At 35.8% G+C, this 21223-nt stretch overlaps 1 protein-coding gene across 2 annotated transcripts in view; it reads left to right on the top strand.

The window, feature by feature from the left end:
• Positions 1 to 21223, top strand: part of LOC134658781 (hemicentin-2) — a 559330-nt gene that overhangs the window by 430242 nt on the left and 107865 nt on the right. For both annotated transcript variants that reach the window (XM_063514419.1, XM_063514420.1), the window contains exon 5: positions 13055 to 13234. In XM_063514419.1, the coding sequence (XP_063370489.1) occupies positions 13055 to 13234 (180 nt within the window). The remainder of the gene's footprint in view (positions 1 to 13054; positions 13235 to 21223) is intronic.

Raw genomic sequence — 21223 nt, 5'->3', positions numbered from 1 at the left:
ACGAAGTAAACATGCCTTTTGCGCCACAATAACCTTCAGATTAAGAAGCCTGACATCAAATCTGTCTAAAGGAGGCGTATCCATTCACCAGGCACACAAGTTTTTACTACCGTTGCGCGAGTGTTAGTAAATGTGGAGAGGAACGAGCGGCGACACCGGTTCCGATACTAAAGGCCCATTTACACGATACAAGATTCTTGAACAAGAATCGGCAATAATTGTATGCAAGTTTTGCCGTTCAATAATTGAATTCAAGAATTGAATCAAAATGTTTACACATGAGCAATAACCAAAATCTTGAATGCAATTATTGTATACAATTCTTGATAGGCAATATTCTTGACCGTATTTCGTTTACACCAAAGCAGTGTTGGCCGAAAGTTAATGCGAATTGAAAATGTTGGCCATTAACCATTATAAATTGAACCTTAAACCGTATGGGACGATTATAGTTTACGATTCAATTTATAATGGTTAATGGCCAGCATTTTCAATTTGCATTAACTTTCGGCCAACACTGCACCAAAGACATTTATTGAACGGCAATAATTGCATGCAAGTCTTGACAGGTCTAAACTTCAAGTTGAATCAAGTATGATGTATTGAAGCCATATTGAAGCAAGAATTGAACCGATTTGCATTGGCAGATTTTCATTCAATATTGAACGTTCTTTGTGGGTGGTAAAACTGATAAAATGAGCAAAAATAATTTTAAATTAGGTAGTTCGGAGATAATTAAATTCATAGAAATTTATAGAATTCATCAATGTTCGTGGGACACAGAGAATAAAAATTATAAAAACCGCGAGGCTCGCGGGATTGCCCTTGCAGCTTTTTCAAAAGAATTTGGGGTAGAAGGTTTTGGTCCCAAAGAAATAACGAAGAAACTTAAGGGCATAAGAACGCAATATCAAGCTCAAAAGAAGAAAGTGAAGGATTCAATGGGAACTGGATCTAGCAGTGCTGATGTTTATAAGCCATATTAATAACTTGTGTGGTACAATTTGATGGACGCATTTTTAACGCTTCTTTTGTTACGTTTATCTAACAGTCTTTCTCGTAACACAGTTGCTACTATAGCAGCGACAAGGAACACACCTTCGCGTACGGAATTCATGCCGAAAATAAAATATGGATTGGCACTTCTTGTATTCAATTAACTGCACTAGACTTCGTTTACACGTATGCCAGTATTGAATTCAAGTTGCTACTTGAATACAAGAATGTCACGTATGTTTAGATAGTGCAAGTTTTTGTTGCCTCAATTTTATTGTATTGAATGTTCAAGAATCTTGTATCGTGTAAATGGGCCTTAACTGCGCGCGATAGCCATTCTAACCTCTTTAATATGTTCTGTGGTTTGACCTTATACCTAATAGTCACGCTTGTAACTTTATCAAATAAAGTGTTCTATCAAAATAAAGTGCCCTAACACATGTCGCAGGCTTTTATTGTGCGCACGTGACTTTCATAGTGTTACTCTTTATAACGATTTTAAGTACTTATCTTACTTTCTTAAAGGTCAAAAAGAATGATACGTAGCTTAAAGTTTTTAAAATGAGTTAAAAAGGACTTAAGTTTTATTAATGTAAGTGAAAGCAACTGGAAACGGTGAGATACTCGTAATTTTAAGTACTAGAGCCTTCTTTATAAGATTTATAATTTGTACCAAATGTAACAACGTCTATTAAGGATTGGATCGCAGTGACGTGCTGTAAACGTCACGATTTTATCGCAGTATACAGGGTGATCAATCCAAATGGGTCAGTAGGGAGAAGTCAGAAACTATGAGAGATAGCGATATCTGTTCTTAGGAACCATGGCTTCGATTTTAGATTTAATAATAACGGCGTCCAAATTTTTTTAAATCTCTCATACATAACCGGGAATCGAACCTGGTCGAAGTCTCTGTAAATAATGTTAGGTATAAAAACTGCAAGTTTTTTCGTTGTTATTGTTGATGGTGAGAATCATAAGTATATTTTTCATCCCAAGAAAACTAAAAGTCAATAAGTGTTCCATTTTCAAATTTTAAATAAATTGGCATGCCCGCTGAACGAATTCGTTCTAATTTTAAATAAACGCAATTTGTAATGCATAACATCGATGCAGATAAGATATACCTATGCATAAGTGGTTTATTCAGATAAATGATTCATAATGATGACCGATGCATATTAATGACAACATTTTGCAAATTATTTAAATTGTGGGCATTTCAGTCTAATGTTTACACAAGATTTCATAGCAAAATTTAGTCCTTATAATTTCAGGATCAATTATACAAACAAATACTATACGTGATTACATAAAGAATATTGACCAGGTTCGATTCCTGGTTATGTATGACAGTAAAAAAAAATGTGAATGTCATTATTATTAAATCTGAAATCTAAGCCGTGGTTCCTAATAACAGATTTCGCTATCTCTCATAGTGTCTGACTTCTCCCTACTGACCCATTTGGATTAATCACCCTGTATATTATCACCGTAACAGCGGTGTGGCCGATCTTTTGAATTCAAATTTCGTATTTATAAATTATCTCAGAACACCAACAAGACATGAAAACAGCAAATTATTTATTCCAAACGTCACATCTCGACGCCCTGTTTGAAAACGCGCTTATCAAACTCAAGGTATCGGTACAGTAATTCAAGCCATATTTCCCCCAAACTTGGGACATAAATCTTAAAACTCCACTTTTCGATATTCGACAACTTCGAAACATTCGAAATTCGACAAAATTTAACTTTTGTCGAGTTCTCTTTTCGGAATGAAATATAGTGTACTTACATTCAAAACAGACGTATTCAACCCAATGGAAAATAAACTTAATACCTTGAATGTTAAAGTTAGAATTCTTTTGGACGGTTTCGGAGTTTTTATTTTAAACCGTATTTGCATTTGGAAAATTGCCCAGGGAAAAATAAAATGTTGTGAAATTGTCTGAAAACTATATCTCAAGATTTTTCTTTGTGTTTTATTTTTTGGAAAAAGTTGGATAAATCGTTTGTTCGGGATCCTTTGTGGGCGCTGTGTTGAATGGATTTAAAGGACGCTGGGAAATGGGTTTATTGTCTTTTAGGAGATGATTAATTATGTGTATTTATGAATACAGTTAAAACCGGAATTTAGGCTTAAAATTGTGTCCCACCATGTATTTGGTAACCTCTAGGTATTGAAAAACCTGTTTGAATTTGAAATATGTTGTGCAAGCATATTGGCTATGTAATAATTATTAAATACCTAAATTTCTACGACATTATTAGTTCTGTTTTATGAAAGTGTAATATTTTTATATTTAAAGTCTTAAATATTATATTCCTAATATTGTCTTCGGTTACCGCAATAGTTACTCATGAAATAAAACGATTAAAACGGATTATATCGCGTATATTGAATTTATACTACATCCCGACGTTTCGAACCCTTTACAGCGTTCGTGGTCAACGGGTGACCCAATATTGTAATTAATAAATCAAATCCTATTTTCCAAATAAAGAAACATAATTACCAATAATGACTCCATAAAATAGCAGAAACTATCCACAAATAAATTCAATATTCCTCAGACATCGAACCGTGAAATATCAGTTTTAATTAATTCTGTTTAATTAAGTCCAGCGACGGCCGAAGTTAATTGAAATGCGACGCGGTCCTTTTTGCGGTTATTTCTCGCCTTTGTGATTCCGCAAATACCATGTGTGTTAAAAGAAAAATGATACTTTAAAATTAATTGTTTTCAATGTGGCACCACACATCAAAGTAATCGCAATCTACAAATTTACGAGGCATATTTTCAACACAAGCAATGCCAGACGTGGCTCACTCCGCGTTTTCGTCGCGTCGCTACAAGTACATGCGGCCCACACCAATTTTGGTGTCTAGCCATAGTAGTTGCCGCGCACCGCTACGGGGTATCATCTTGGGTCGTCCTATTCGTTTTTCGTCAAGTTCTTAAATTAGTCCTATTCTGCTTTCGTCACCCATTCTACATTCGTCACAATCGTCAGTGGCTTTCAATTTAGAATGAGTGACGAAAGCAGAATAGAACTAATTTAAGAACTTGACGACCCAAGACGATACCCGCTACGGAACGGACGCTTGCTCGTGCTTACGCCACCTAGCGGTCATATCTGACATAATAGACGCGTTCTGTTAGAGAGTGAATCTTCTGTACCTATTATTTATTCTGTGGCAATGCTTTCAAAAAATTAGCTTGCTTGTTTTTACCCCCAATCCTCATCTTTGTCAAATCGTAAAGCGGGCTGTCACAGCGGCGTAATATCTGTCATAACCGACTCCATTTTGACGAGGGATTGACGTGGGTTGGCTAATTAAAAATATTCGCAGTTTAATTACTGAAATGTGGGATTTTATGTGATCATAATGGTTTTCGTTGTGTTTTATTAGGTTTTTATTGCGCCAATATATAAAATCATAAAGAAAATCGGGCAAAATGCACAACAAAACGTATCTGGGTCTCCCTGTAATGTGTTCAGGAACTGCGTGTTACGGCCGACGTTGCAGAATTTGCTTGCAATTGACATTTTATTTAGAAAAAAAAAAACGACATCTCGACTGATACTATAAATGTGCTCAAATCAAATTCCTTTGTTTCGAAAGAGATAATTTGAATGTCATTTTTAAATTGATATCGACGTTTTTATCACACAATAATAGCATTTTCACAGATTAAGTAATTTGTTCTAACAAAATAGTTTTTTATCTTTATGCTGGCCGTAATTTGCGGTTTTGGAAAGCATCACAGAGGGTATGGTATGATATGTGTATAGACAAAAACATACAGGGTGCTTCCAGTAACAGGAGCAATAAATTAAACTAAAGGCTGTACTCCTCAAACTGACCAAAATTTGTTCAGCAACTTTAAAAAAATATGAATCCTTTAGACTTCCTCTTTTTCATAAAAAATAAATATTGCCTTCAATGTACGCTGACATCGGTGTGTTTGACGTTGCTTGTCACGCTTTAAACATAACAACATTTGCAATACATCGCGTCTTAGAATAAACTTAAAAATGTAATAAAAATCAAAACATGAGTTATCTTCAAAAGTTGCTGAACAAATGTTGGTCAGTTTGAGGAGTACAGCCTACATATTAAATATATTAAAAACGGGTCACTCACGTATTTTAAGTCGAAAACCGCTCGACATGTTTCACTTCGTACCGAGAAGTGTCATCAGGAGCTTGCGTTTACGGTGACGGACCGGCGCAGACCCAGATTTTTAATATATTTAATATGTCTTTGTCTCACGGAAGTTTTGTTATTAAAGTACAGCCTACGGTTTAATTTATTGCTCCTGTTACAGGAAACACCCTGTATAAACCTGTTACACCTCTACGTTTAATATGGAATAGGAGACGTGTTCCATTTCATTTGTCACCACTAACAGACGTCAGGTATATTAACGGCGCGTTAAAATTATCTGTCAACGTCAACCGCTGTCATAACAGACGCAGGCCCAAGAGAACAGCTGAATCAGTTGTGGTATTTGGTGGTATTAGCATCAAAGTGGTTTAGGTACAATATCATCATATGGGAAATGTAGTTAATAAGCCATACTAGATTAGATGTTCCTTATATAGTTTATATTGTCTGGGAGCAGACACTGACTTCTGTAACACAGGTCTTTACCTAGCTCAAAAGTCAGGGACTTCAACACCTACCTTGTAACTTGTTTTTTGACAATAATATTTTTTTTTATTGTAGTGTGTCATCATACAGATGTAGTGCATAATTGTTTTACACCGTATTTTCTTGGAAACGTTTGTATTTGTCATGCTACTTCAGTCAACCTCAGTAGTTTTTATACCGAGACTGACTGAAATAGCAAGACACGTTCGCATGTTCCCATTGTTTTGGGGTTCATTTTGTACTTAAAAGAGAAAGAGAGAGAGAGTCAGACAGACAGAAGCAGGGAGAGATAAATACACACAGAGAGAGAGAGAGAGAGAGAGAGAGAGAGAGGAGAGAGAGCCATTACCTATGAAGCTATAGGTACATTTCTTTATATGTTTACATTTCTGTTTATTAAAACTACAATACTTAATATACAGTGAAGTATCTGTCCTCACCACGGTTTTGGCACCTCAGATTGGCGTTCGACTGACAAGGCTGTCAGGAGGCTCTTTGTTATTGTTTTGGAGTTCGTTTTGTACTGAAGAGAGAAAGAGAGAGAGAGTGAGACAGAGAGAAGGAGGGAGATAAAGAGGGAAGGGGAGAGAGAGATAGCAATAATGTAGCTATAGGTACATTTCTTTATGTTTATAAGCGGTGGTGGCCGAGTGGATATGACGTCAATCCGGAGGCCGCGGGTTCAAATCCGGGCTCGTACCAATGAGTTTTTCGGAACTTATGTACGAAATATCATTTGATATTTACCAGTCGCTTTTCGGTGAAGGAAAACATCGTGAGGAAACCGGACTAATTCCAATACGGGCCTAGTTTACCCTCTGGGTTGGAAGGTCAGATGGCAGTCGCTTTCATAAAAACTAGTGCCCACGCCAACTACTGGGATTAGTTGCCAAGCGGACCCCAGGCTCCCATGAGGATGATGATGATTTAAAAATACAATACCTAATATACAGTGAAGTATCTGTCCTTGCCACAGTGTTGGCACCTCAGATTGGCGTTCGACTGACAAGGCTGTCAGGAGCCTCTCTGTTATTGTTTCGGGTTCGTTTCGGGTTCAAACGGAGATATTATGACGCCGCGGGCGAAGCTGTATAACAATTTAGGAGAATTATAATATATTTAAACATTTGAAACATAATAAGTTCAAAGGAACTTTGTATTTTGGAGTAAAAACACAAAGACTTCGAATAGATCTGTGATAATTTACAACCAATTACCAAAAAGCGTAACTAGTGAGCAAAAAACGCAATCATTTATTAACAAACTTAAGTCAATTTTAATACGAAAGGCATATTATACAATCGAGGAATTTTTATCAGATAATGAATTAGAGTAAATATTAGTTAAATATTAGTTGATTATTTTAATTTCATTTTATTATTTATTATTGTTGGGCTTTTATGATGAACTAAATATATGTATCAAATAAGTAATAATGCAATATGAATGACATTTAATTAAAATTCTGCTTATAATTATAATTAGTTTTGTAATTCTTAAGTCTAATAATGTATAATTTGTAAATAGTTAACATTAAGTAGTATTAAGACTATTGCAATGCCCTAACGGGGTACATGTACCTACTACATAATTTTGTATACCATCCTCTGTAATGAACATGATCGCAATAAAATATATGAATATGAATAGGTACCTAATTCGTGCGAATAGCTAATTCGCAACTCGTGTCGGTTTAAAACACTCCCTTCGGTCGTGTTTTAATTTATCGCCACTCGTTTCGAGTTTCCTCTTTTCCGCACTTGTATGGTAAATAACTATTTTAAGCTTTGTGGTCTCATTTGCAGTCGTTTATGCTACAAAAATGTAATCAATAAAAATTTATCAATTTTTTTTTTCGAAAATGCCTCAAAAATATTTTTTCTGTGATTAAAACTAAGGAATTAACTTTTTGTTCCTTTTAAAATGTTAATTCGTAGCAACTAGCCAGAACTTAGTAAAACAAATGCGAAACCTATTTACATTCGTAGCCAGCTACGCTACACCGTAGCCCCGTAGACTTGCTACGCCACGTAGCCAATAGAATTAAATATTATGCAGTGTTATATTATGTAAGTCTGAGATCACGTTTTGGCCGCATGTGAAGTTGGAAATTTAGTTAAGAATTTGGTACTGAAATTCTCTTTTTGGGTCATTTTCAGGGTTCCGTAGCCAAATGGCAAAAAACGGAACCCTTATGGATTCGTCATGTCTGTCTGTCTGTCTGTCCGTCTGTCTGTCCGTCCGTATGTCACAGCCACTTTTTTCCGAAACTATAAGAACTATACTGTTGAAACTTGGTAAGTAGATGTATTCTGTGAACCGCATTAATATTTTCACACAAAAATAGAAAAAAAAACAGTAAATTTTGGGGGTTCTCCATACTTGGAACTGAAACTCAAAAATTTTTTTTCATCAAACCCAAACGTGTGGGGTATCTATAGATAGGTCTTCAAAAATGATATTGAGGTTTCTAATATCATTTTTTTCTAAACTGAATAGTTTGCGCGAGAGACACTTCCAAAGTGGTAAAATGTGTGTCCCCCCCCCTGTAACTTCTAAAATAAGCGAATGATAAAACTAAAAAAAATATATAATGTACATTACCATGCAAACTTCCACCGAAAATTGGTTTGAATGAGATCTAGTTAGTAGTTTTTTTTTTAATACGCCATAAATCCCCTAAATACGGAACCCTTCATGGGCGAGTCCGACTCGCACTTGGCCGCTTTTGATAATTGTTTTAGAACAATGTTCTGTCTTACCCTGCATAAAGGATGACTCACGCTAGACCGGGCCGGGACCGGGCCGGAGCTTCCGGCGATTCGTTTTCTATAGAAGCACCACGTGATCACCGATCAGCCGTCATAGAAAATGACATGTTGGACGTCTCGGCCCGGGCACGGCCCGGTCTAGGAGTAATCTTTAACAGTTGTTAGTATCCTTTACTGTAAACTTATCATAATTCAATGAAATGTAGGTTAAGAAAAACGAGATAAATTTTCACAATAAAAGTCCTACCGAAATATATAATGTCTAACCTACTTATTGTACGTCACACCATTCTCTCTCATTACGGCAGGACTGACAGACAAACAAATATTTACTGCTAACGAGCTTCACTGTACACCGTTTCTCTTGATATTGGTACAGTCCTTGAGAAAAATTTATATTGTATGACATAATATTACGGGATAATTTTACACGGATCGATTTAGTCCCACAGTAAGCTTAGTAAGGCTTGTGTTGTGTATACCTACTAAGACACAATATATATATAAAATATACATATAAGTAATTATGAAAACATACATAACTCAGGCACAGATATTTGGGTTAAATACAGAAATAAATAAGGATTCGAACCCGGGACCTCCTGCTTGACTTTTCACTAGGGTGACTGCCATAGTTATTGACCACTACTACATATTACATATCAATTGGCCACTGTTAACAATAAGGCTATAATGGGCTTGTTTCTTTCGGAGTGGCCAATTACTATGTAGTGGCCAATTACTATCACCCTAGGCTAGAAAACCTTCAAAAATGCTAAGCTAATTGCTAATGCTAATTTAATGCATATTTAAAAAATCGCATTTAATACACCATTGAGACTGAAATATTATTTAATCTTTCGTGTCCGCGATTGTACCAATTGTCCGAGCCAATCGCCAATGCGCTGTGCTTAACATTATTACTTGATTGCAACCGAATTAAGTGCAGAGTGCAATGAGCTTCATAAGATTTATATCGACTACTGACTGACCTGGCTAGGACTTACTCTATCTTATAATTTTATTACCTATTCGCTACGTGCACGACTGGTGCTGCCCTCATTTTGTCGGACTTTCTACGTTAAATCTTATGGAGTCAAATTAGTTCAAGCGGCTGCCGCTAGTACTAATGTCGGACATTCCATAAGATTACCTGTGTTTGTGACGATCAGCGCCACTTCCCCCTCCACCGACTTCGCACATTGCCAATAGCTTTATTATTACATACTTAATTTTACAGCGCTGGTGGCCTAGCGGTAAGAGCGTGCGACTTGCAATCCGGAGGTCGCGGGTTCGAACCACGGCTCGTACCAATGAGTTTTTCGGAACTTATGTACGAAATATCATTTGATATTTACCAGTCGCTTTTCGGTGAAGGAAAACATCGTGAGGAAACCGGGCTAATCCCAATACGGGCCTAATAGTTTACCCTCTGGGTTGGAAGGTCAGATGGCAGTCGCTTTCGTAAAAACTAGTGCCCACGCCAATTACTGGGATTAGTTGCCAAGCGGACCCCAGGCTCCCATGAGCCGTGGCAAATTTCCGGGACAACGCGGAGGAACATGACTTAATTTTACAGCGCATTGGCGCCCCTTAGCTGTAATGCTGTAGATTTTTTTTTCATTAAATATCAAATAAATATCTTTGACACAAAATACAAATAACAGTAATAAACAACTAACCTTCAATTTCAACTTCAACATTTATTCAGCACACAAGGGCACTTTTACACGTCAACATTGAATTTAAATACAAGCAAAAGAAATATTATTATATCAAAAATTATAAAATATAAGTAATACAACTAACTATTACTACCAAATCAAACTAACGTATTACAATTACTTAGAGATGTATCAGGTCTCTTAATGTCGCATTACATAAAAAAAACTATAGGTATTAATAATATTAAAAAAAAACATAGATAGGTACATGAAAAATAAATTACCTAAAAACCCTAAACTTGAAACCTAAATCTAAAAATAAATAAACTAATCTTAAAGTAAATTACTAAAAACTATCCCCCGAGGCATGGTGCCGAAGATATTGGGATCACAATTTGTGATCATCAACAAACAGCTTGTGTTCTAATACGACTCAAGGTCGTGTCAAAATATGAAAACCATATCAAATAAATACATCAGAATCAGCCTGAATAAATTATCTAAAGTTTCGGCAGACTAAGTAAATACTGTTAGAACAGAGTATAATTATCTTACTAAAACACAGCCTACTAATTTGAATGTCTAAGATAATAAACACAAAAAGTTTAATTAACTTTCAAACCTTGAATAAATTGGGCTTGATTGGGAATTGAAAGGATATTACTTCACTAAGCAAACTATATTGAGCTTGCTGTGACACTAATTATATATGTACAAGATGGAACTTTTAGATGTTATATAAATATAACTGAAAAGTAAAAACAATTAGGTACCTTTAGAAATTATAACAATAGGTTCTCAATAAATTGTTAAGTAAGTAAAATATGGAATTTAGGTCAATCTGATTGGGTGTCGCTGCGGAATAAGAGTCGCTTGACTTCACATTTGTGACGATATCTATGAAAAGGGACCTTATTGTCGATAGCGCTTACGCTATTATTAACGATGCTCCAATATAAATACAATGCCGCGCGACGCTGTGCGGCGTAAGCGCCATCGACAATAAGGCCCCTTTTCATAGATAATGCCCCATTTATTATACAGTATGACTGGCTTTCACATTGGGGCCTGTATACACATTCATTAGTGTTTACTTGCTACTTGCATTTAGATGCAAATGTATGAACTCGCCATAAATAAAGGGGCCCACTGATTAACGGTCCGCCGGACGGTATCGGCCTGTCAGTCGTTCGGAACTGTCAACTTTTTGTTCTAACTGACAGGCCGATACCGTCTGGCGGACTGTTAATCAGTGGCCCGTTAAACAGTGGGTAAAATTTTATAATCAATGTGTAAACAGGCCCTAATGTGATGAAAGCCAGTCACACTGCATAATAAAAATACTTCATCAAAATATTGTACCGAACGTAATGAATATCTAACCTAATTCGAACTATTGAAACGTAATTAGTATTTAAATTAGGTTCATTATTACATTTGCTGTAATTAAAGGTACTTTTGGCTATTAATTTTGTTAAATAGGCACTTCAATTACGCACGGACGTAATTTCCTTTTTATGGTAGGTAATATGTACCTATATAAATTAAGAGGAATGTACCTCTATAAAATGAAGTAGATGTCATACGAACTGTCTCAGGTGTCAGATGTCTCAGGTCGGGGATCGAACCCAGCTAATCCAAGCATCTGTCGCGAATACAGAGCATTCTCTACATTCCCGACAGATGCCTACACCACTCGACCACCCGGGCTCTAGCCACATACGTTGAATTTATCAAATATATGCAATCTCTTAAGGGCTGACAGCGTCATTTTTATAATATACATACTGCCGTATTCGAACTTCAAGATATTCACAAGAGACGACACGTACTAGATCCATTCCAGGTACGTTATAGTTTAGATTTCAACTAGTTCTCTTTTGCAGCGCAATTCCACTTTTACGATAGATCGTGTTAGATATCTATTAGATGTGAATTAGATCTCTAAGTAATATCTTGTGGAAATCGTTCAAAAGTATCTCCAGAATCGCGGAAATGTCAAATTTGACAGGTTAGATCTTAAACATATCGTTATCGTATCTTGGCGATGTCTAATAGATATCTATTACGAAATCCGAATCGGGCCCATAGTAGTGTTTCTACTTGAAATAACAAAAATCTAAATTATTTTCATAAAATAGGTAGGTAATTTGATTTGTGTCCTACAAATGTACGGTAAGATGTAGAGATAACAGGACCCCCTGCAAATAAGTTTCTACGAAGGGGGTCAGTTATCTCTGCAGATTGCTGTACCTATAGTTTAGTAATCAGGTGTATGTGTGTATGAAAACACATGTGCTCGCCATAATTCCAGTACATTAGTGTTGCTAATAAATCTGGATCCGTTAGTGCCTGGATTTATGCCCTGAGCCTAACCGCGGCTAACACTAATATATCGCTCGGCTGTCAATTTGACTGTGAGATGTATATGCTGTCAAATTGTTTGTGATAACTTCTAGTAGGTTTTGTAAATGTTTTAAGGTGTTGAAAAGCTGTCGATTAAATTAAATAAAAAAAATGGTATCCGTGTTAATCGTTTTTTTTATTTATTTATATGAATTAACATTTTAAGTAAGCTACGTTAGCAATTTTTGAATAAATATACTATATATATGGTTATTTCCTAAAACAATTCTTAACTTTCTTTTATTTATTCTATTTAAAAATAATAATAAAAGTGTCAAATCATTTACAAGCAACCTAGATATAGTAGAATTGAAAATGTTGCATTGTACCTAAACCTTGCCAAGTTGCCAATTTTAAAGAATAATAAAAGTTGTTGTTGTTGAAGTTGACAAAATCTCAATGTCAAAAATTATGCAATAAAAATAATTAAATTTTTCATTGAAATTCAAGTCTACAAAATAAGGGCTACGAGTTAATGTACAACTCTCGCTAATTGCACAAAATATTTCTCTGATTCTTTATAATTATCTAACTCCAATTTCCTTTGTCCACAGTAAAACCAAAAACAGTAGAGCTACTGGCCATCGACGGTACCAACTCCACCACCATACAAGACGGGACCACCTTGGGGCCACTCGTCATCTACAAGCAGATCACCATAGCATGTCTGGTGAAGGAGGGGAAACCCCAGCCTAAAGTGACGTGGTACTTTAATGGGAAGGAGAGGACGGATGGTAAGTGATTTTAAACTTTATTCATGGGTGTGATGGGTGGAAACGGTGCAGATTTATTTGGGACTAAGTTGAGATCACGTTGAGATTGTCATGCTATGCCATTTTGAAAATTACTTTGTACGGACGGATGGTAAGTGATTTTAAACTTTATTCATGGCTGGACCTTGCAGATCTATTTGGGACTAAGTTGAGATGATTGTCTGAATCCTGTGGGATTACATTTTATTGGACCGTTATTTGTATACGTGGACGCTTGAAATGTAGCATAGCAGAGATTTTTATCGTTTTTGGTTAGCTTTTGCTTAAATTTAGATTTCATATCGGAGCAAGTTAGAAATATATTTGCAATATTATCATTATCACACAGAATCCCGAGCTCTTTCGATCCTATACGGCTACCATCAGTTTGGCACTGACATAAACGCCGTCGAGAACGTAAATTACTTTCTATACATCTCGCTCGTACTCGCATATTAGTGCAAACGAGATGTATAGAAAGTAAATTACGATCTCGATAGCGTAAATGTCAGTTTTGACACTGTCAGTGACTCATGGTACGGGCTCTAATGGGATAAAAAAAGTCCCAGAGTTTTTTCCTATTGTGTTACTATTTCCCCATATACTTTGTATGGCGGTAACGAAAAGGAAAGTATGAAAAATGTATGGAAATTTTAGGACACTTTTTTTCTCCTATAAGGATGAAAAGGGCTCGCGATCCTGACCAAAAATAACACAAAAGTGGCACAAAAAGGTCGCATTATAAATATAAAAATTGCAAAAAATAAAAGAAACGCTCATAAAATAAATTCGCGATAGTTAGATATAGATAAATATGTTTTAATATGAAGCCATGTTTAACACCTAACAATCCTGACATGGAACAAGATTACATGTAATTCAGTCATCTTAATGCTTAACTGCATAAAGGCGATATATAAACGCTGGCAATATTCATAGGCACTCCGTATTCTGAGATATACGTCGTACGCGGCCCGCATACAGCGGGGTACCTAATTGGAGCCATAGATATCGTATCCTGGTTCTAGTTACCCGGTTTCATGGTAGATGGCGTTGTTCCATCGGCTACTTCGCGCTATTAAGATTTTTCCAAAATGCAATATAAGGTCTTAAGGATTTATGTAAGTGTAATAGTCTCACACCAAACGCTGTAACTGGCCCCAGGTGAGGCCAAACAGCGTAAATCATGTCACAAAAAAAGTAGGTGTAATAGTTACATACTTAATACGATGGAGTCATTGGAAGCCACAAATATCGTATCCAGGCTTTAGTTACCCAATTTCATGGTAGATGTCGTTGTTCCATAAGTTCTGGATCGCGCTATAAAAAAAATTCCACCGCAGAAATTTTGTATTAATGAGTTGGATACATTAATATCGTGTTAATGAGTAGTAAAATGCCTAGTTGCAACATACTATCATTCAATATTGATGTAGTAGATAACATACAATACTTACATATAGATCTAATATTTATATGATATAGCTACTTGTAAATTTTGCGGATATTTCGCTGCGCCTCAGGACGCAAAGCTATCATTCTTAGCTCAAAGACATCACGATCTGGGTACAGTCGCCTACATTCATACTATAAAAGCAGAGAAAATTAATAAAATTTCAGGTCAAAATTGGTTTTGTGTAAATAGGTTACAGAGTTTATTCGTCAGGATATCTTTTGAACATTAAATGTATGTATTATGTTGACGTCCTTCTAGTCTAGTTGGTAGTGACCCTGCCTTAAAAGCAGGATATCCAGGGTTCGAATCCTGCTAAGGGCATTTGTGACGTTATCTATGAAAAGGGACCTTATTGTCGATGGCACTTACGCCATTATTAACGATGTTCCGATGTAAATACAATGCCGCGCGACACTGTGCGGCGTAAGCGCCATCGACAATAAGGTCCCTTTTCATAGATAATGCCCCATTTATTTGTGTGTTTATTAGTATCACAAATATTTGTCCCTGAGTTATGGATGTTTACTTATGTATTCAACTATTTATCTAAATGTATTTATGTATTTTATATTATATCAACCTCTACTTATATAATAATTATTATTAACACAACACAAACCTTATTAAGCTTATTGTGGGACTAGGTCGATATAAGATTGTCTCATGTATAAAATATCTGAGAGACCGAGCTTTGCTCGGAAAACATATAAAAACTCAAAAATGCGCGTTTTCCCAGAGATAAAACCTAGCTAGATCGATTTTTCGCCCCCGAAAAGCCCCATATAGCAAATGACATCGAAATAGTTTGAGCCGTTCCCGAAATTCCCGAAATTTATATACATATAAATAAATAAATGAACAAGAATTGCTCCTTTAAAGTTATAAGATTATTATAACTTATTTTTAATAGCGCTTTTCTATCCGAGTGTACGTATCGTGTAATATTCATGGGTTTTCGTCAGCCGCATTTCGTATGCGGGCTGCGTGCACGTGATAAATTATGGTATCGGCCCGGTTATACGGGAAATGATAACCGATTGTACAATAACAGGTATCTATTTGAAGCTAACCGGCGCGGTTGCACCGAGCGGGTTAACGAAAAATAGTATAAGGGGCTATTCATAAATTACGTCATTTCAAAACGGGGTCATTCGAAACATGATTTTTGGATGATTTTAGGGGGGGGTCAAAATCGTGAAAAATAGATGACGTAATTTATGAACAGCCCCTAATAAGCAACGCGCAACGCTACCGCAACTAGCGCGGACGCGTGCGATGGATTTTACGTTTCGGCTCGGCCACGACATTGAGCGACTTGCGACGGCGGCAGCGATAAACATAGATTGGAGCGAGACACAGCGATGGGACCTTTCGTTCCCATCTATGTCGCCAGTCGCGTAATGTCGTGGCCGAGTCGAAATGGCACCCGCGTACGTGCGCCCTCCGTGCTGTGCACCCGCGTCAGCTAGCGGACGCGTTGTTGGGTGTGTGTGTGTGTGTGTGCGTGTGTGTGTGTGTGTGTGTGTGTGTGTGTGTGTGTTGCGCGGTAGATGTGTAGCCGCATAGGTTGACGACGCCACGCCAGTTCGTATCCGGCCTCCGCCACTGAAGGGCTTTGTCACTTTTCTTTAGTATAAGTATGACATCTACTCGTATAATATTTTAGTTTATACGTTAAGGAAATAACTACTTATTTAGACATCCAAAAGTGCAAAGGTGTAGTTCTCCCTTTGTTCCCACATTCCTTCGGTCCATAATTTATTCAATTTAACTGGCCAGTAGACAACAAAAATAAAACCTAACTTAACTACACTTTCTCGGGATTTGTTAGATGTATTTTCCGATATTTTTTTTTTCTTGTATAATAAATTCCGATCGTCTTTTTTCCCTGTATAAAAATTTCCGCACGCCTTTTTTCCCTATAGATATATTTCCTGGTATATTTTTTTTCTTGTATATATAAATCTGAACGCCTTCTTTCCGTATAGACATATTTTCCGATAGATTTATTTTCTTATACACAAATATCTGAACGCCTTCTTTCCCTGTATTTTTGTTGTTTAACGAAAAATTTCATGGTCATTCATTTTACTAGGGGCAAAACTTCTTATTTGCTTGGACCCTGTTTGCAATCTTGTGTGGAATATTTTATGTATCATGGTTAGTTATCTTTAAAGGAATTTTACCAATCAGTAATCAAATCAAACGAGTGAAACGTTGTACTTAGTTAGGCACTTGACAGAAGTACGCCTATTAATCCTCTATACAGTTTATACGTGTAGATAACTTTCTGTCTATTTAGTTTATTACATGTTTGTCTTTGACTTTGTAATTGTCATTTATTGTCAACTTTTATGTTGTAGTGTAAGTAGGTAGTAACGTAAACGGGCAAAATTGCGAACATGCGAATACATATTATCAGGCATCGGAGTTTTTATCGCATGGTAAGACTAATAGCAAGCTATGGAGTCGACATTTGCCATAAATGTAAACTCTTATTCATACTCATACTCATGATTAATTTTATTTAATATGTAGTAACTATTTAGTAATCTGTTCTCGATTACTAAATAGTTACTACGTATATGAGTTTAATGATGATATGACACAGATATGTTTTAAAATAAATGTATCTTTTAATTGGGTGAGTTGTACTTCACAACTCAAGCACACTATAGCAGATTTTTCATTATTGTAAATCGTTGTATGGCTCTATCCATGCCAAAATTGCAGCTATTTCTGGGTTAGGCATAATAATTAATTATGGAATATTCCACAACGTATTTACCACTTACAGATATAAATAACTACTACGTTTGCAATCACCAGTGATTGACACATGACAAATACTAATCAATTTTATCAGCGGTCAGTACCTACATGACATTAGGTCTTTCGCAGCGATGTAGTTTGTATAAGTAGTTGTATGTTAAAATAATTGAAGTTATGAATTCATAATGTAATAGAAAAATATTTTTATATATAATTCGACTAAGATAATATACACGACCGACCGCTCTAAAGGCATTTTAAGATAAATGAAATATGTAAATGAGTATGAGTATGAATAAGAGTTTACATTTATGGCAAATGTCGACTCCATAGCTTGCTATTAGTCTTACCATGCGATAAAAACTCCGATGCCTGCATATTATATAATTTTCTATCAAGAATCATATCTATTTTAAAATTTCTGATCAGGAAAAAAGACAGCCGGGAATTTGTCCCCTAGTAAAATTAAGGACTATAAAATATTGCATTATGTTAAAAAAATACAGGGAAAGAAGGCGTTCAGATATTTGTGTATAAGAAAATAAATCTATCGGAAAATATGTCTATACGGAAAGAAGGCGTTCAGATTTATATATACCAGGAAATATATCTATAGGGAAAAAAGGCGTGCGGAAATTTTTATACAGGGAAAAAAGACGATCGGAATTTATTATACAAGAAAAAAAAAATATCGGAAAATACATCTAACAAATCAATTATTCTACCGTGACCTTTCCTATGCATCGAATGCATCGCACACTCCATTAAAATTTCAACCTTAAGCACTTATTATAAGCTCCAATTTCCGATATCCAATCAAACTAGCACCTTGAAATTTCATTGTTAAAAAGGAAGATTCAATTTTCAATCGAATTTCCACTCATTGCTGCTGTAATACGATTCATTCTTGACTGTAAGTGTTATTTAAGATTTCCTCCTCAACTTGTGTCATTGAGAATTGGGCTTTACTTGAAGGGGTTAGAGTTGAGTGTCGTTTGGGGTGTGTAAAGATTTGGTTAATATATTCTACAAGCGTTTGCCAGTTATCTAGAATTGCACCTATGAATAGCTGAGGAGGTCCGGTTGGATTTGGCTGGGTATTAGTATTGCTTACTGACGAAATATTTAAGCATACCAGCATAAATATAACTTTCAGATCTGCCTATAGGAAAAAAACCGGCCAAGTTCAGTGCGAGTCGGGCTCGCGCTCCAGCGCTAAGGGTTTCGTACATTAAGTCCGACTCACGCTTGACTGCACATTTCTAACATTGTATACCGTAAACCGGTTGATTGTGACACTCACTAATCAAATAATTTTGTAACAGTCATCTGTAAAATGACATGCACAATCTGACAATAAATGATTACTTACTTACTTACTAATAGGTTTTCCTCTCATCTATAGGTAAAGAACTATTTTGTGTATTTTTTTCAACATTTTAGACCCAGTAGTATCGGAGATAAAGGTGGGAGGGATGGTCGGACAGATAGACAGACAGATGCACGAGTGATCCTATAAGGGTTCCGTTTTTTTCCTTTTGAGATACGGAACCCTAAAAAAGAACGCTTAGCACGTGGAATTTCGTAGGCAAATAAATTTGTATGAAAAATACATACTTTACACATCATCAATTAAATAAGTAATAACTTTACGCCGACAAAATTTGATACGTGATTTTAGCAAAAGCAATATCAGTTTCGAACACAATTATGAAACTAAACTAATAACTACAAAATTAACAACATCTAATTAAAAATAAATTCCACACAGTGCACCTGGCAATAACAATATTCAAACTTTGGGACAACCCTAGTCGCAAAATTTAAAAACAAACTTTAGCATTCACAAATAACGTTCAAAACGGCTCAATACTTGTAACTCGATTAAACTTTATAATCACAATTCTAAAATAGTCTAAAACCGACTTTATTTACAAACCAACACGTATTAAAATACTTTAAATCTTACTTAAAACCGTCAAATGCTTCGCTAGCCCTCAGTTAAATCTCAACTTTATGTAGTTACAGATAAAGACGAAATTGGATTGTTAGTTAAGCTAGGATTGTCACTACGCATCGTCGGTTTCATGCATTCGAAGCGCAGTGCCCCGGAATGGCGGGGAACAGTCGAAACTAATTTATTATGTGGACGGTAGTATTTGTTGGGGGTGTTTCCATTATGACACGGTTGAGTTACGTGAGTGATACGGCTTAACGTAGGTACGGTTTTCTGTGAAATAAATCTGTATTAAGCTGTATGCAATATAAATAAGTTAAAAGCGACAGAATTAAGCTACAAACTCACACTGTTTTTAGGTTTTTACGCTATATTATTTTAATCTAATCGGGAATAAAGCTTATTTAAGGCAAACATTTACACAAAATACAATAATGTTCCCACTTTCTAAAACGGCGACTCAATTTCGGCCTTGGCCAGCGCTGGACTTGGTCACTTTTTCTTTAGTTATTATTTTTCAGTTTATATTTTTTTATTTCTTTTTTATTGAATGAAAGAGTTATTCTATTCTAAGAGGGGGTATTCAGGGTTCTCAAGGGTCGGCAACGCATAAGTGGCTCTTCCGATATTGCTTATGTTCATGGGCAACGGTGACCGCTTCCCCATCAGGCAGCTCTACTGATCGTTTACTGACTGTCTCATAAAAATAAAAATGCCACACCCACAACACAGGGCGTTCTAGGAGTTCTTCCTATGTGAAATCTTGGTATGTAACTAATAATCCGCCAAATCAGCAGCAATGGAAACACACCGACTCCACAAAAATACCGTGTGCGGGTGAAATATGTCCACACGGAACCACTTTCGGTACCGGACTTTATTAATTACGTTACCTGCCAACCCTAGCACGACAGAGACATATTCGAACTGTAAAAATCTGAACTTGTTTTTATATTAACTTGCCGTAACTCAAATAAATCAATAAAATATTTGGGGACAATCAAACAGATCGACCTAATCGAGAAAGGCCTCAAAATAAGCAAAGCTTGTACTATGGGTACCTACTACGCAACCACCGACTATATACATAATTAAAGATAGTGCCATTCACGATGAACTAAACTTTATAGCATGCCAATAACGAAGCATGCGTATTCGTGAATGAGCCGATCTACGAGTATATTTATGTATAGGTAGATAAATACAAACTTAGATACATACAAGATAATATGGAAACAATTGGAGGAGGCCTTTACTCGTTAAGAGGTCCTTAATTAAAACTAGAATTAATAAATAAATAAATATAGGTATTTACATTCAATTAATTTAAAAAATTCAAATAATTATATTGTACACTAAATAATGATAATGGTATGATGCATGTATGTAAAATTAAGGAAATAAAAAGGCTTATTTATTTATTTATTTATAATATCTAGACCTATGTATTGCTAGTCTGTAAGGTTTCGGTCTAATATGGGCTTTAATTGCCTGGTAATAGAAATAGCAATAAGTAATAGCAATATCAAGTTAAAATTAGATTTTTAAAGCCCAAATAGGCTTTTCTAGTGGTTTTATTTTGAAAGGGATTTGAGAATAATTCGCCTGACGTTCGGCTTGGATACTTTTTCTTTAGTAGGTTTATAACATTTATTTCAGTTTCTAGTTTGATGGATTTTAACAAAAAAGTATTCTTGGAATCAATTGTTTTACATTTAATTTGAATTACCTTTTTTCTATTGGCTGCATTGTGATCTAAAAACCTACTTCTTTTATTGACTATCAT

Source organism: Cydia amplana, chromosome 23 (genome assembly GCF_948474715.1).
Source record: "Cydia amplana chromosome 23, ilCydAmpl1.1, whole genome shotgun sequence".
Classification (NCBI taxonomy): Eukaryota; Metazoa; Arthropoda; class Insecta; order Lepidoptera; family Tortricidae; genus Cydia; species Cydia amplana.
The sequence above is the reverse complement of the archived record's forward strand: the minus strand, read 5'-3'. Positions and strand labels throughout refer to the sequence as shown.